Source organism: Primulina tabacum, chromosome 18, assembly GCF_025594145.1.
Source record: "Primulina tabacum isolate GXHZ01 chromosome 18, ASM2559414v2, whole genome shotgun sequence".
Lineage (NCBI taxonomy): Eukaryota > Viridiplantae > Streptophyta > Magnoliopsida > Lamiales > Gesneriaceae > Primulina > Primulina tabacum.
In genome coordinates, this window is record NC_134567.1 from 27,958,084 (window position 1) to 27,975,165 (window position 17,082).

The 17,082-nt window shown below is 37.5% G+C and overlaps 3 protein-coding genes and 1 pseudogene across 3 annotated transcripts; 2 read left to right on the plus strand and 2 right to left on the minus strand.

Moving 5' to 3' along the window:
• Window positions 1–154: 154 nt before the first annotated feature.
• On the plus strand, window positions 155–1,520 carry LOC142533534 (putative sugar phosphate/phosphate translocator At2g25520). The gene has a single exon (XM_075640346.1). The coding sequence runs from the start codon at window positions 277–279 to the stop codon at window positions 1,324–1,326; it is 1,050 nt and encodes a 349-aa protein (XP_075496461.1). The 5' UTR covers window positions 155–276; the 3' UTR covers window positions 1,327–1,520.
• LOC142533532 (pentatricopeptide repeat-containing protein At1g59720, chloroplastic/mitochondrial-like) lies at window positions 1,209–5,707 on the minus strand (annotated as a pseudogene).
• A 262-nt stretch (window positions 5,708–5,969) lies between these two features.
• LOC142533533 (adenine nucleotide transporter BT1, chloroplastic/mitochondrial-like) lies at window positions 5,970–9,016 on the plus strand. The gene is made up of 3 exons (XM_075640345.1): window positions 5,970–6,763; window positions 7,957–8,118; window positions 8,195–9,016. The coding sequence occupies exons 1-3, from the start codon at window positions 6,239–6,241 to the stop codon at window positions 8,666–8,668; spliced, it is 1,161 nt and encodes a 386-aa protein (XP_075496460.1). The 5' UTR covers window positions 5,970–6,238; the 3' UTR covers window positions 8,669–9,016.
• Window positions 9,017–9,276: 260 nt separating this feature from the next.
• On the minus strand, window positions 9,277–15,632 carry LOC142532991 (cellulose synthase A catalytic subunit 1 [UDP-forming]-like). Its single transcript, XM_075639561.1, is given in 15 exon segments — window positions 9,277–10,204; window positions 10,273–10,623; window positions 10,768–10,964; window positions 11,283–11,547; window positions 11,643–11,855; window positions 12,122–12,247; window positions 12,335–12,472; window positions 12,992–13,337; window positions 13,440–13,706; window positions 13,931–14,117; window positions 14,207–14,324; window positions 14,433–14,531; window positions 14,533–14,618; window positions 14,703–14,898; window positions 15,388–15,632. Coding segments are annotated over 15 exon segments (3,258 nt in total). The 5' UTR covers window positions 15,469–15,632; the 3' UTR covers window positions 9,277–9,616.
• Between the last annotated feature and the right edge of the window lie 1,450 nt (window positions 15,633–17,082).

Consider the following 17,082-nt stretch of genomic DNA (forward strand, 5'->3'; position numbering starts at 1 on the left):
GTGAGATGATCAATTACGAGTTTATGTTTTCTCTAATTTAAATTTCTTTAATCTTGTGAATTTCATTAATTAAAAATAAATAACAATTATATATGAAGATGCACTTTAAATTACGATTAATTATATATGAAGATGCACTCTTTAAATTAATAATTGAATTACTTCCATAAAACTCTCTTCTCCGCTTCTTTCCCCACAATTTGTATGTAAGAAAGCCATCTACTCTTCCACCCCCTCCGAGAACCTGCGCCGCCGCCGTCGCCGTCGCCGCCGCCAATGGGGAAAAGTGAGGCCCTCTCAGATGGGGTGTTGAAGAAGATCATTCTCTCATATACGTATGTCTCCGTATGGATTTTCCTCTCATTCACAGTAATCGTGTACAACAAGTACATCCTCGACCACAAGCTCTACAACTGGCCTTTTCCCATCTCCCTGACTATGATTCACATGGTCTTCTGCTCTTCTCTAGCTTTCGCCGCCGTCCGCCTGTTCAAGATCGTGGACCCGGTGGCGCTGAACCGCCGCGTGTACATCACCTCTGTCGTCCCAATCGGGGCTCTGTATGCTCTCTCCCTGTGGCTCTCCAACTCGGCTTACATATACCTCTCCGTCTCCTTCATTCAAATGCTCAAAGCACTGATGCCTGTTGCTGTTTATTCCATCGGGATTCTCTTCAAGAAAGATGCTTTCAAGAGCAACACCATGCTTAACATGCTTGCTATCTCTGTGGGAGTTGGGGTCGCTGCTTTTGGTGAGGCCAAGTATGATTCTTGGGGGGTTCTGCTTCAACTTGGTGCCGTTCTTTTTGAGGCTACGAGGTTAGTTATGATTCAGATCTTGTTGACTTCGAAAGGGATCAATTTGAACCCCATTACTTCGCTTTACTACGTGGCACCCAGCTGTTTGGCTTTTCTTTCTGTTCCGTGGATTTTTGTGGAGTTCCCGTTGTTGAGGCAAAGATCCGGGTTTCATTTTGATTTTGCTATTTTTGGGACCAACTCTCTGTGCGCGTTTGCTTTGAACTTGGCCGTGTTCTTGCTGGTGGGCAAGACCTCAGCTTTAACCATGAATGTCGCTGGGGTGGTGAAGGATTGGCTATTGATTGCCTTTTCTTGGTCTGTGATCAAGGATACAGTGACGCCATTGAATTTGTTTGGTTATGGGTTGGCCTTTTTGGGAGTCGCGTATTACAATCACTCCAAACTGCAGGCTTTGAAGGCCAAGGAGGCACAGAAGAAGGCACCGCCGGCAGATGAGGAGGCAACAAAACTGTTGGATGAGAGGGAAGACGATGGAATGGGAAAGAAAGGAGATGCACAGGCTTAATATATTAGTTAAATATTCATACAAAAAAAAGTTAACACAAGGGTTCTTGGAATAAATGTGAGTGAGAAATTTGGGTCTTTTTTGGGTTATTGTCGTCGTTAAGATCGAGATCTACATTTCTTTCTCAGCATGGGGTTTATGAATTATTCAGTATATTTTTTAAAAAAACTCGAATACACTTCAAAATTTTCTCAGATTTCACGATTTTGAATCTTATGTACAATGTCATAAATCTCTTTATGTTGTTACCTCTCAGGATTTAATCATTTTGTTATTCATGTGCCCACTATCTTGGTCGGATGGTCTCTATGTGCTTGTTGGTTCTCAGTTCTCACCAAGGTACTCTATTTAAAAGAGTGAACCTTGAATTTGAATCGATGAAATTTTGCATAGTTTTCTTGTTCCTATAAAAAGATTTCTAATTGTGTTCATTAAATGGAACTTTAAGTTTCTCTGAAACATTCAAAACACTTCCCCCTTTTCGCTTATTTCCACATAAAGCTCCTAGAGTATTCTTTCATGAAAGTCAGCTGGCTTTGAAGGTTCTTCCCCCTTCTGGTTTGAATTAATTAATCTGTAATTAATGATATAAGTGAAGTTGAAGGAAAGGTGAGTTAGCATGTGAAGAGTAGACTATTGACTAATGATTGGCTTGTATATATTGTTGTATTGTGAGATGGAAGAAGTCAAATTTGTTGTAGCATGAATTATTCACCTTTCCTTAGCTTGCACATAGTTGTAGTACAATATTTTTTGGGGTTGGCCCTCATTTGTTTGCATCCCATTGGTATGTAAAGGACACAATGACAGCTAATTTGTGCAAATTGAATTTCTAAATTGTTATAAGTATTTGGTGAAAGTATTTAGTTAGCTACATCTATTAATGCTAATTCATAATCAACTTTTCCTTTATCTTGTGAGAGTGAGTGTAGAACATAGCAAGTCTTGAAATGCTCTAATTATAGCTTAAGTGTTGATTTTAGAAAATTAGGATTGTCTAAACCTTAGGGCTACAAAGAAGTTACTAAGGCTTAAAGCTAAAGTAATCAATACATGTATTGGTATTAATAGTAATTTAATAGAGATTGAGTACAATATTATTCATGTATGAGTTGAAAACTTGTATTTGTTCTTCAAATAACTTTCTCCTAAAATTTTCAATTTGGTGTATTTACTTGACATCGTTGGGATGTCGACATTTTTTTAACAATTTGTCTTCCTCCATACCTAACCTTGATATTGACTTTGATGGCTGCTAATGGTTGTGCTTATTAGAGGGTTGGCACAATTATTTTTCCCTTTTTTAATATTAAAATTTAATTATTTTTTTGATGTGATGTAGTTATTAAATAATTCAAGAGAACTGGTCCTAAAGGATTTGGGTGGGTTTTACAGAAGTCTTTTCAAGGCATGATGATTTAAAACGAACAATTACAGGGTTGAAGCATCTTGCAAAATTGGAGGCTCTATAACAAAGTAGGTGTTTGGGTTAAAATGTAATTATGCAAGTCCATCAAAATAGCAAACCAATTCCTATCAATTTGAACTAATCACAGAGCGCGGAGAGAGGAGAATATCGTGGGGAGAAAGAAAGAAGTATTGTGGGAGGACGGAAGATCATGGGAGAGTGGAGAGAACTGCTCAGCATTCAGAAAAAAAAAAGATCGGCCAAAGCAACTAAGAAGACATACAATATATCGCACAAATTCTAGCAAACTCAATGCAGAATTCTCATAACATTAATAAATCGTTTTTCATAGTTTTTAATCTAGATTTCATTAGTTCAAGTCATATTTTTCAGATTTTATTAGTTCAAGTCATATTTTTTCAGATTTCAACAACATTATTTGTTTTATGTTAATATTTTATAAATTCTTATAGTTTATTAAAACTATAAATTGTGTTATGAGTTTATTTATCAATTTTCAGTAATTTTTCTTTAATTTTCTTTGTTTATAGCTTCATATTTGTTTAAGAGATCATAACGGACCATCAAATTTAGTATCTACCATCGTTGTGTTTTTAAAAGTTAGATTTTCATCGTTTTTACACAAATTAGTGTATTTTTGCACATGTCATGTCCACAAATCAAGATATTGTGCAAACAGTTGGTTCGATTTCAAGTTTCAGCTTACGTGAACATTAAGCTGTAGCAACCATAGAAAACAACTCGATACAATCCAAGCATGTGTAATCACCTTAGTAGTTGAGTGGCAATCACCATAAACCCGTGAAGTTTTACCGATCTGAAGCATGTGTAAGCACGGGGTGTTTACACAAGCACGGATGCAATAGCCAGCTTTTCGCTCTCTGTTAAGACTTAAGAGCACACTCCTTGACTTCGTTATCAGTATCAAGCATAACATCAGAGGTTGTAGCACCACATCCGCCACTCTTCAACCTTCTCTCCACATGTGTAAATTTTCTGATGCTCTTCGCGGGTTCTATCTCCGGCAACAAACTCATAGATTGAACCACCAAGTTCAATCATAGCACTACCAGGAGCCTTTCTGATCCCCTTATTTCCCATTGCTCTTCTGACGGTGTTTTTCTTTTCCAAATCCATCATTTTGGCATTTAAGTTAGAAAGTAGAATATAGGTGGATTCATGTACGAGCTGATTAATAATCAGCTCCTTAGCTATTCATTCACCAAGATTCAGCTCACCATTTGCACGACACACAGCAACTAAGGTTCGCCATATTACAGGATTCGGATCAATGGGCATCTTGCTTACAAATTCCACAGCTTCTTTCACCGGTTCAGCCCCTGCTGAACAAGTCTATCATACATCCATAATGCTCAATCCTAGGCGTGATTCCAAATTCATTTATAATTGAATCAAATTATTGTTTTCTCATGTCGACTAAGCCAGAATGGCTACTGTCATCTCCTCAAAAAAGTTAACTGCCTCCAGACCAAGGCCATGCATCCCCATACACACGAATACGGATCCCTCTTACTTGCACATGTTCCTAAACAACCTCAATGCTTCATCAACATCACCACACTTGGCAAACATGTCGATTAATGCATTCCTCAGTTCAGTGCTCTTCTCAACCTTCTCTCGATCTATGTAAGACTCGACCCATCTCCCAAGCTCAAGTGCAGACAGCACCATCACCATAGTTATCTCATCGGGCCTCACCCTGGCAATCTGCCTTCTTCTAAACAGCTTGTCGGCTTCATTTGGCACACCTCACACACCCACCAATCATCGCGCTCCAAGGAACTGAATCGCGCTAGGACATTTCATCAAACAGCTTCTCTGCCATATCAATCCCGTTTTCACATCTGCAATACATATCCATTAAAGAGTTCAAAGATGGGCATCAATACTAAACCCAAGTCTGACAACTGACCTATGAATCCTTTTGCCCAAATCCAAGTCCCCGATGCCAGCACACGCCTTCAGAACAAATGGGTGCCTGGAGTTGTTAAGCCCAACTCCGTAAAATAGCGTTTGTCTGTCATAGCATATAGCATTACGCTTAAAACTGTTCGTCTCTGCATTAACTTCAATAACAGTTTGAAAAGGAAGGAATCCTAGCAACGGGGTTCTGATTCTGGGGAGAAAATGAGGGACGAGGCATAGTCAATGACATTAAGGTGTGAGGAGTTAGTACTGAATTTAGTGCGGATTAAAGGGTTACTTCGAAAGCCGAGCTTTAGAATGAAACTGTGTAATTGATTGAGTTTGGAGAGAGAGTTACAGAGCTGAAGTAGAGCGAGACAATCTTGATCTGCTGCTCTCTTGTACATGCCAATACCAATCCTCGCTGCGACTTATTTTATATTTTGAAGCAATTTGATAAATCAAATCAACTATAAAACCCAGAAAGCTTGAAACTTGGCGAAACCCATGCCAAGATTTTGCCACCTTTCAAAACATTTAACCTGAAGATCATCCAAAAGTGGCTAATTTTCTCTGTTCAATCAAGATTTATCTCAGTATCCCCTGTCCTTGTCCCGACTAACCAGTAGATTGCACATCTCCTTTTAGAGCAAAAAACAGCAAGCCAAGCTCTTCAAACTTTTAAATGGGCCTCTGAGATTCCAAACTTCACCCACACTACGTCCACCTATCACGCTTTGATCCACAAGCTGTGCACTTTCCGTCAATTTGAGACTGTAGCGCAGTTGTTTTTTGAAATCATATAGTTTTTTATTATGTAACAAATAAAAAACGTCTCTTAAAATTTACCTTTTGATGGAACACATCAGCAACATATATGCTAAATATCAATATTTTGTGTGTGAGTGAGAACTACTTCTTGTGCATTCATTCATCCATAATCACAGTTTGAAATTCTCAATATCAATTACTATGTTGATACATATTAACAAAAACAAAATTTTTATATGGATTGTGAAGGAGGGCCATTGAATAAAAATTTGCAAACAATATTCCAATCTTGTATGGATATTATTAGGTGGTGTGGCCAAAAGCTTATAAGGAAATAATCAATCAAAATAATATTAAATAAGGAAAAAACAAAAAGGTGTCTTCATACTTGTATTTTTTGGCATCAGCTTGATGCTCTGTTTCGTTTTTTATTTATTTATTTATTTTTATTTCGATTCCATTCTGGGGTCGGAAAAGCGTAAGTTGCTTCCCCTTCTCCTCCCCCATTGGTTTCGCCGTTGACAGTTAAATCTTACATGACTTGATTTGGGGAAATATATTTCTTAGTTCTTATAGCGTAATTTATTCCGAGAAAGTTGGTTTTATCCAATATCAAATCTTTTGGTGATTTAGCTTCCCCGTGGAGTCTGGAGACTTGAAATCTTTTAAACTCGAGGATTTTGATTTGAAACGGAAATTTTCGCTTGAAGGGGAAAAAAATATAAAAATAAGGCGCCCACAAACTGTTGCAGAAGGCTGTGGGGGACATTCTTTTGGAGGTGTTGGATGATGGATAGGATAGAAAAAATGCAAGTTTTGGAGGTAAGAAACAATGGGTCTCTATTTAATTCTCATTTGGGTCTCCAATGGAATCTCCAAGATTGCAACTTTTACCCTGGCGGCGGCCTCTTTGCTTCTGTTGGGCAAATGGGAAACAACGAAAACGGAGGTGTCAAATTACCTTATGCCGATTTATTTGTGAAGTATGTTTCGTTGCCTGAGGGGTTCAAGATATCAGGTTTGCAGGAGGAGGAAAATGGGGCGACGAAGAAGAAGAAAAAGAGAGTTGGGCTCAAAGTTAAAATTAGGAATCCCTCGTTGAGAAGGTTATTGAGCGGTGGAATAGCTGGAGCGATATCGAGGACTGCTGTGGCTCCACTCGAGACGATTAGGACTCACTTGATGGTGGGCAGTAGTGGGCATTCAACTTCTGAGGTGTTTCACAATATTATGCAAGCAGATGGATGGACTGGATTGTTTAAGGGCAATTTCATTAATGTGATTCGAGTTGCACCTAGCAAGGCCATTGAGGTAAAAGTGTGATTTGTTTCTGTTCTCATCTTTCTTTTTTCTTACTAATTTTGTTTGCATTCTGTGCTAGTTTTATGTTTTCTTCTTTATTCTGTTCTGGCTTGTTTAGTTGTTTCTTTTAGATTTCAATCTATTTGTAGTTAGTTGGATACTTTTCCCTTCTATTGCCATGAACATTTTGTCTATTTTGTGGAGCAAGTAAATGGGTTTGAGACTTCAATATTTGCTGTAGCACTGTTTGCAGCATGAATTTTGATGAGATATAACTTATTGCTATCTTTTGTTTGCTGATTACTGCTTTGTTTGTGTTCATGTAAATATCTTTTGAGCTTGAGCTCTGAAGGAGCTTCTCATTATGCATTGTAAATTCTGCGTGTCTTTTAGTTACCATGATCTTGTGATGTTTGATGATCAAGACTAAGCAGAATACCCATGCCCATGATTGGCCTTTTTGGTGTTGTCTAAGACAGCATACCACCTATAGAACGGTTAGAAAGAAGAACCTTTGTGGACCATGGCTATTAACTTATATTATTTGTTGAGCACCATGGGATTTTATTTCCTAGGAACTAACTGATGTCATTAATATACGTAAAGAAATACCTTCCAAGGCATTTGTTAGTGTACCATCCACTATACTACCACCGTGACCACTGCCCTCTCTACCACAAACCGTCAATGTTGCATTGCTCATAATTCTACTGTCCTAGTCCCAATGCTAGGTATGTGATTTGCTTTGAGTTATTCCAAGTATAAAATGGGTATAATTTGGCAGTATACGGATAGTTGAAAAATGTGGACGTATGGAAATTTGATGTTCATTTAGAAGCTTACTCTTTTTTAATCAAAATGTAACTGCTCATTTTCACATCCTTTTCCTCATCCCTTCTTTCCTGGTGTAATTTGCATAATTGATCTTTGGTTCTTTTACGATTCCTGGCGTGATTTGCATAAAGCTTTATGTTTAAAGCTGTAATTCATTTATATGTTTCCTTCGTTATTTTCTGCTGTCTTATGTAAAAAAGCTATAACTAAAATTCCCATCTCCTGCTAAACATTGCTTATTTGACTAGTATATCAGACACCACTCATGAAGCAGAGAATATCAAATATTTATATATATGGAAAAATACTTGTCTTTACTCTTCTATTGCGCTTTCACCCATTTCTTATACCTGCTAATTTTACTACAGTTACTTGTTTATGACACTGTCAACAAGAATTTGTCTTCAAGACCTGGAGAACAATTCAAATTGCCCGTTCCCACTTCATTGGTGGCAGGAGCCTGTGCTGGAGTTAGCTCAACTCTTGTAACCTATCCCCTTGAGTTAGTCAAGACGCGATTGACCATTCAGGTAGAAAGAACCAAAATTTTCCTGTTCTTTTTAATTTCTTTATTCAAACCCTTGATAGCCTGTTTCCATACTGCAGAGAGGAGTTTATAATGGTCTGCTTGACGCTTTTGTTAAAATATTGCAAGAGGGTGGGCCTGGCGAGCTCTATAGAGGTCTTGCACCCAGTGTCATCGGAGTGATTCCATATGCTGCTGCCAACTACTGTGCATATGACACGTTACGGAAGGTCTATAGAAAAATTTTCAAACAGGAGAAGATTGGAAATATTGAAACACTGTTGATTGGATCAGCATCTGGTGCTATATCAAGTAGTGCTACCTTCCCTCTTGAAGTGGCTCGTAAGCACATGCAGGTTGGTGCTGTCGGTGGGAGGCAAGTGTATAGGAATGTGCTTCACGCTCTTGCCAGCATACTTGAACAAGAGGGAATTCAAGGTTTGTACAAAGGGCTCGGCCCGAGCTGCTTGAAGTTGGTGCCTGCAGCTGGGATATCTTTCATGTGTTACGAAGCGTGCAAGAAAATTTTGGTAGATAAAGAAGAGGACGAGTAGAAGAGCTCTTTCATGAATAACCAAAGCTAAAAGCCGGATACAGATTTTTTTCGAGTTGACTTGATGAATGTTGTGTCATTTTCCTGATACCTAGAAGATAGACTGAGACCTGAACGTTATTTGGTCTTGACCTTTCCCTTTTTTTGGTCATACTTCACCCACCCTTGTTTTTTCCGCTTTTTGATTACTGCAACATCCTTTTGTTTTGATTATTTTAAGTATGATTATAGAAATATGATTGTTCCTGCATTTTAATTGTAATCTCAGATTGGGTGAAGACTAAAGTTTACTCAAATTTTGTACACAATTCGGTTGCACCGGGAAATTTTATATTCTGTTTCTGTTTAATATTTTCCCCTTTATTCCATTTTAACGTACTGGTGTTAATGCCAAGAAAGGAATGCTGCTGCCTAGTCTCATTCCATGATTATCTCAAATAGAGTTGAGTTTCGTTCACTGATCACTGGCAAAAAGCCACTTCTGGAGTTGAACCGACGCTCATTTTTGACTACTTGGCAAAAACGAGATATGGCAAGATGTGAGGCATTCCGTGGATACCTGTTCATCAACCATTAAGTTAAATCATTCTTTTATTTAAAAACATGCCAAAATCAAACATCTTTTGGGTTATAAATAACCAATTACTAGAAAAAAATAACAAATCAACAAGCTTGTAAAAACCTCTGTACTGGGACAAGGGCTGTAACGAAACAAGTGCTCACTACACAGCGTATACAAGAAGTATGATGTATTCTAAATCATATGGGCTTCAGTGTTTGATGAATATCCATCACCACATTCAGACACTACATAGAAATGGCACAACAGAAATTAAGGAGGTTCCCAACATGACCCTTTTTTCCCTTGCTTTTCGGACTATACACACGAAATACAGGTATCTGGTATCACATGGAGTTGATCTTACAAGATGGCATTCAAAAGAACTCTTTAACAGTTGATACCACACTGACCTTGTGCAGCTCTCTTTGTAGCCTCAGATGTGAAGGGGTCGATTCGCACCCAAAGCAGAGAGAAAATTGATGCAAGTAGAATAGACCAAACGATGACAATTGTAGGCGTACGGTTTTGCCGGCCTAACAAACCTTTCAGGAAAGGATACAAGTGGACAATAACCCAGATAGCAAAGAATAATTTCCCGAAAAGGGGACCCCATGACTGATATCCACTGTTGATAGCATATGAAACACCAGCCACAATTCCGACCAAATTTACGATAAGGACAGTGGTGGGAGGTATAATGAGGGATGTCCATTTGAACACATAAAGCTCGGAAAAATCTCCATCTTCATCAGATGCTTTTGAAGTGACAGTGAAATTGGTATCAATTCCTGCAAGGACTTTTAAGAGACCTTGGAAGACAGCAAAGAGATGGGCTGATGTTCCACCAATGACCCAAAATTGTTCGTTCCTCCACCAGTCCTCAACAGTAACGCCACCCCACCTCATTTCAAGTATGCCAGTAGCAAAAATGGAGACGAAGAGAAGAATGAACCACATGCTGGCAAAATTGCTTATCTGCACAAGAGTGGATTTAGAATCACATAACTCAGGAAGGAAATCACAAAATTTGTATTGTGTATCACCTCTGGAATGATAAATTTGTTAGTGAGAAGACAGATAGCAGGAAGAATGCAATAGGCGATCAATGGAATAGATGTGAGCGGATAAACAATGGTGTTAATATAAGCCAGTCTCTCCAATAGCTGCAGTTTCCCAGTGTAGCCATACCATATGGGACAATGCCTGCTCAGAAGAATTTCAATGGATCCGAGAGCCCACCTAAGGACCTGGTTCAAACGATCTGACAGATTGATGGGAGCAGACCCCTTGAATGCTGGACGAGGAGGCATACAATAAATTGAGATCCATCCTCGAGCGTGCATTTTGAAACCAGTCAAAATATCTTCTGTCACAGAACCGTAAATCCACCCAATCTGAAATGATAGAAACAAAATGAACTGAGTTTTAATAACAAAGAGAAATAATATAGATAAAGGACAAATATTTCATTCTAGAGGATACAGAACTCAGATGGAGAATAACAGAATGAAAGTAAAACCATCATATATCCACATCACCTCTTTGCCCCATTCTGTTTTATCTTCATAACCACAGCTAATAACATGAATTGCTTCTTTTAAAAGAGTGGCAGGATTTGTTGACGGTGGAATGCCGCCCTGTTCCATAAAGGTTGCAGCAATGAAGACAGGAGATTGACCAAATCGTTTCTCCAAGCTCTTCTGAGACATAAGAAGCGACTTCTCATCATCGTATCCTGTACAAGACAAGGAATGGTTAGCCACAGCCTTTACAAGAATCACTGGTACAAATATAGCTTTAGGGGTGAACACATGAAAAACAAGACAGTTCTGATGGCTAAAGAGTTCAATGAAAGGTTTTTTTTTTTACTGTAAACGTTTTCCAGAATTGAACCAAATTGACTGTACTATCTACAGGGTAAATTCTGTTTTTTTTTTTTTGTTTGGGGGGTGGCGCGCAGGAAATAATCCAATTCTAAGATAACAGTACATCAATAACAATATTAAAATATGCATTATGGTAAATAAAACTATCAAACCATGTAAGCAAATACCTTCCACGCCATCTTCCATGTCTTCCACATTAAAGATAGGAATGGTGGATTCAGTTCTTTTTACAGCTCGGTTCTTATCAATGTACTTTTTATTAGCCCTCCTTCCCTTCTTCCTTGATCCACAACAGCTTCTAACAATAATGTTTGGTTGCAGGTCTTCTTCTGTTAGGACTGGATCGTATCCATACAGAGCTTGCCGATTAAAGCAACATCCAGTTCCCACATAAACAGGGCCTTGAAGGCCATCTAACCCTTTCAAGTTGATCTGCAAGTGGAAAACATATCAATGTTAAAATGCAGGGACAAGAGAGATATTAGGATCTCAAAATTTAAGAAGTAACAAAGCAAAGTGAGACCCACATCAAAAAACACAATATTGCGGTTAGCATATCTATCGTGCAAATCGATGCCATCAAAACGCTGAGGAAACTGCACATAGCAAGTCTTCTTTCCATAAGCAGGATCCATCATAAAACACATGGCTTCTTTAAGAGCTTTACTGTTATTGAAGTAGTGATCACAATCGACATTCAAAAGATATGCTCCATTTGTGAGGACAGCAGAGACACGGATCTGAAGCACACAATAAATATTATCATAAAGAAATTCAGTGACGACTTTAAATTACCAAAAGCAAAAACAAAAGAGAAAGAAGGTGATTAAAATACGGAATATTTAGCCTTTCATTCGTCACAAACCTCTTCATATAGACTTAAATACACATCCTACACCACACACAGATAAATTCGAAACCTAATTATATGGAAACAAAAAAGCGGGATTATTGTGTTTGAAGTCGGCCCCACCTACGACGTGCCCCAAGAAAATAAATCACCTACCAAAGCATTCATAGCTCCAGCTTTCTTGTGATGTTGAAATCCTGGACGCTTCTCACGAGAAACATAAACCAACCGAGGAAGCTCATTTCCATCCGTATCAAGGCCCCCACTATGTCCCAGAAAGACCTGTTAATTAAAAAAGAGATGAGAATTAGAACACAGTAAATAATAAAGGCATAACCTGAATGCAAAAGAACATCGAAATAAAAATACCTGGATCATTCCCGGATGATCCCGAGTGTTATTTCCGGGCCAAGAAGTTCCATCTTGCATTGTCCATCCTTCTTCAGGCATTTTTTGAGCCTTGGCAACAAGAGCATTGATGCGTACCTTGAATTCTTCGTATTCCCTCTGCAGAAAAATGTCGTGAATACAGTGATGCTACATTTTTCTTTTGTTTCCTGCCTCATCACATAAGATTATAAGAGGAGCCTTTGGTACCATAATGACAGTTATACTTGCACGTCTGATTGTAGAATATTTTTGTTGATGATAGCTATGCATTTGCATTTTGATTGCAAAATATTTTGTCAAATTCAATCCACACGTTTACCACTAAAATTTGTCCGGTTTCAGAACATTTTTTGCCAGTGCATGTAAATGGAATTAATACTTCTGACACTGCAACAATAAGTTCAACTCATTCTTCTTTGGTAAAAGTCTAATGCGAGTAGCTTGTATTGAATCATATCTTTATTATTTTAAATTAATTTAATAAAGCAAACTTTTAGACATATCTTGCTAATTCTCAAAATGCATGATGGAAATTAAGACGGTCAAAATAAGATAAAGCAGAAGCCATGCACAAAGGATAAAGAGGTAAAGTAAATAACTAAAAATATATGATTATTGACAACATTTAAGATTCACCTTCATTGATCTGCGCTCTTTAACAAAAGAAGGCTGGATCTTGTCCTTCAGGTAATCAATCTTCTGAGCAAAATAAAATTCAGGGGCCCTGGGTTCAATGTTGTGCTTCTTGCAGAAAGGTACCCATTTCCTGGCAAATTCCGCAGTTTCAGAGAGCGCTTCAAAGGTCAGCATAGATGCACCATCATCAGAAACATAACAAGATACTTTGTCGACAGGGTAATCCACAGAAAGGATGGACAGCACAGTGTTGGCAGTAATAAGAGGAGGCTCCTTCATGGGATCCACTGTACTCACAAATATATCAATAGGTGCTAACTGGGAGGGCTCACCCTCTCTATCATATCTGCACATATAAGATATATTAAGAAGAAAATTTAAACCCAATGAATCATTTCAACTCAGAAATGACGGGCTAAACTGTGAGAATTACAGAAAATTCACCGACCTTACTGCAAGTCTTTCAAGATAAGTCTCACGGTTAATGGGGTACCATTTTGGAAACTGATCGAGAAGCCACGAGAACGCAAACCATACCTCACAGATGACTGATGTCAACCATAAAGGATAAGCATCCTTCACTGGATGAGTACAACGGTATTGCAAGAAAAAGCCCAAGATGATTAATCGAAGTATGATTATGACTCGATAAGGAGTGAGATGAGAAGAGGAAATGGGCACGATACGGCTCATAGGTTGGCGACCATCATCAGCCCTGTCATCAACACCGACTATCAGCGGTCACTATGAAAAGGTAAAGAGAGATCTAACATAAACAAATTTCATGAAAGTAACATGATCTAAATTATACAGAGCTGCAATTTAGTTGTGGTTTATGATACTAATAATTATGATCTCTAAATATTAACGAGTCAGCTATCGGTCAATGATATTTATTGTCAAAGTACGATAAAACAAATCAAAAGTAAAGATGCTCACATTTGTAGTTCTTCTCCATTTGACCCAGTGCCTTCAATATCTCCTTTCCCTTCACTGTATCGGTTGGCCATTTGCCCCATATTTTTGTCCTGCTTTAGTTTCCAACCTTCCACTCTCTCCTTCCAGTCAACATTCCCAAGTCCATAAGAATTCAAGTCTTTTGAAGGGTCGACAATCCTTACAGGAACTACATAAATTGATGACATCGTCAGTGCTACGAGAAAACTTGACTTATGAAGGAATGATAAATTAAAACATATCCTGATTGGTACTTACCTGGTTGCTGGGGGTCAACATATGGAAGGGAGTGAACACGGTCTCCAGGGCCCAAAGGTCCAGATGTACTTCTTACAGATTGAGTGTCAAGCATAGACGGGGGAATCTCACCAGAGACCTGTCAAATATGTTAAAAAAAATTGATAAATACGAACTGTATTGCTTTACATCTGGTAGGCGAATAATCGAGAAATCAAGCAAACAAAATACTTTCTAGTTAACTTACTGGTTGTCCATTGGTAAGAAGACGAATTGGTTGATGAGCCTCACGCCTGGAAGATGCAGATAAATCGGCATCATCTCCCTGCCACTGAGATCTAGCCTTGTTCTTTCCCTTGAGAGTAAAGAAATTCGTTTTCCAAATCATCCTCATCCTCGTCCTCATCATCATCACCGTCAACTCGAGGACTCCCTGAAAGATGCAAAACTACTATATTAACTAATGTTCAAAATATAAGTAGTTCACACGCAAAAGGAATCTATGAAGCACACTAACCTTTGAGTCTCTTGTACCTAGTCTTGCACTGGGGGCATGACTGGTTTCCATCTTTTCGTTCATATTCATAACAAGCTCTGCAGACTGGAAATCCACATTCATTGCAAGCAACAAAAACATCTCCATTGGCAGTCAGTCCAACAGTATCTCCACAAATCTGGCATATCTGGCCATTCAAATTCTTCAGGGGCTTTGCCTGCATATTGCATGATTACTACAGTGATTAATAACAGAATTTTACAGACCCAAGCAAAGGACAACCAGATCAAATGCAGAGCTAGCAAATTCATTTGAGCCCATCATTCAAATAAATTAAGACCTCCAATTTTAGCATATTTAGTCAAAGGGCACAATAAGCTGAAATGAGTCAATGGATCTTCCAAATCAGCAAGAAGAATTTCACAGCGAACTCATCAACACGTATTCAACACATTCAGCTGATCCCCAGCAATCTCAAAGAAAATTACAACTAAAATCACAAAATCAATCATCAAAGAATTAAAGCGTGCGAATTCCTAAAAGACCCAGAAACCAACCACTAGTCCATTATCAATTAACCTCATGCCAAGATCCAAGTCCCAATCCAACATTTCCCACCTCAGATCCAACACCAAGAACACTAATCAAGAACCGAAAAGGTCGAAAGAGAAGAAAAAATCCAAATGCATGTTAAAACAGATCATACCCCACTGTCAGAATCATGGCGAATTCTAACAAGCTCGTTCCTTTTGTGAGATCCAGCCACCATTCCAGCACTCGCCTCCATTATTTCTTCAGTATAATCACAAATTAGTTAAAAAAGCAGGAATTTTGTGATCAGAGTTGAACAAAACGGTAGTGAAAGGAAGATTCTTAGGCTGAATCAATCGGCCATCTCTCACTCTCTATCTCTCTACTTCTCCTTCATTTGCTTGAATGCTGACACGCTGTCTCTAGTTTCTTTTCTAATATAATTAACGTAAGGATTTTTTACCAGCTGAACCGGTAGACGGTGTTCGTCTGTCGGCTACACAACAGCTATATATATATATATATATAATCTCAAATGGAAAAAAAAAAATATTGTTTCTTTAGATTTATCATTATGTTATCAGTCATAGGGTGTGGTTAAGACAGTTTTTTCAAAATATAATAAGAAAATTTATACTTTATTTATGATTATTTCAAAACACTGATTTGTTATCAACGTGTGAGACTTGTATAATTTTTATCACTCATTTTTTAATGAATAGAAGTTGAATTATTTTGCAATTTATCTAGATCCCGTTAAAATAGACAACGATAATCTGTCAGCCCAACTCCATATATCTAAAAAAGTGAATTGGATTGCCAACTTCTCGATCGATATAATATAACTAAATACTTGTTAAGCCCGTAATACTATGCCAAATAGACGAGTTATGTTTGACAATTTCTCAATTATCATCGTTAAATGACAGGTTGCATGCTATCCGAAGATTCTAATCTTATCATAACTAATCATTTATCGTTTTTCCACCTTGAGTAATTGTTACGTTAAGAGCTTATACGAGTAAAATCATCTTAAATCTTTTTTTTTAAATAATAATAAATTAAAGAGATTTTTCACAATTCTTTTTTTTTTTTTTTTTGGGTTGGAGAAGGATGATGGCATTTGGAAGGTGTACTTTATATATTCCAACCCATAAGTGGCTGCGGACAGACTGTACTTTGGTTGCAACCGCCTGTTGCCGGTCACCCTCCCTCCACAAAGCACCAACTGGAGCTGTCGGCGGACTCCATTGTTCTATTTCTTTTTTGTATATCACTAAAATGCCCCTGCTTTTCACATTAATTCACCTACTCAAAAATTATATATTAAATATTTTCAAAATTAAAAATTATACATCCAAAAAAAGAAAAGAAAAGAACAACCCTATACAATTTCTCTTGCTGAAATATTAATACGTAATTTGGGCATAAATACTTTATAATATATTAAATTTCCTATTGGAAAAATAATCTTTATATTATTTAAAAATTTTCAAAATAAAAAATATTTTTCAATATATATTATGTATAAAAATGAGTCAACCAATTCTTAAAAAAAAAATAATAATTAATCTCATCTTATTTTTAGTTAGGAAGTCAGACTCAATGTAGAACCATTTTTAATACTAATAATAATTGTCATTCTGCATTATTTAGGCTTAAGTGTATGATTCTGAGAGCTGTCGGTGTTTGGTTGTTCAAAAATTTATTTTTCAGCTTCTGAATTTCACCAATCATATGGTAAAAATAAACCACTGATTATATAATCTTTGGAGTTATTTCGAATGAAATATTTCAGATATCACTCAATTCTCCGACAATATTTTAGGATTATTTCAATTATGTGTGATTCGAGGATCATAACAATAAA

What these genes read in the sequence shown, in the direction of transcription:
- LOC142533533 (XM_075640345.1), top strand. Translation starts at nt 6,239, where the DNA reads ATGATGGATAGGATAGAAAAAATGCAAGTTTTGGAGGTAAGAAACAAT. An exon ending in CACCTAGCAAGGCCATTGAG is followed by an intron (nt 6,764 to 7,956) that starts GTAAAAGTGTGA and finishes ATTTTACTACAG; the next exon opens with TTACTTGTTTATGACACTGT. An exon ending in AGACGCGATTGACCATTCAG is followed by an intron (nt 8,119 to 8,194) that starts GTAGAAAGAACC and finishes TCCATACTGCAG; the next exon opens with AGAGGAGTTTATAATGGTCT.
- LOC142533534 (XM_075640346.1), top strand. Translation starts at nt 277, where the DNA reads ATGGGGAAAAGTGAGGCCCTCTCAGATGGGGTGTTGAAGAAGATCATT.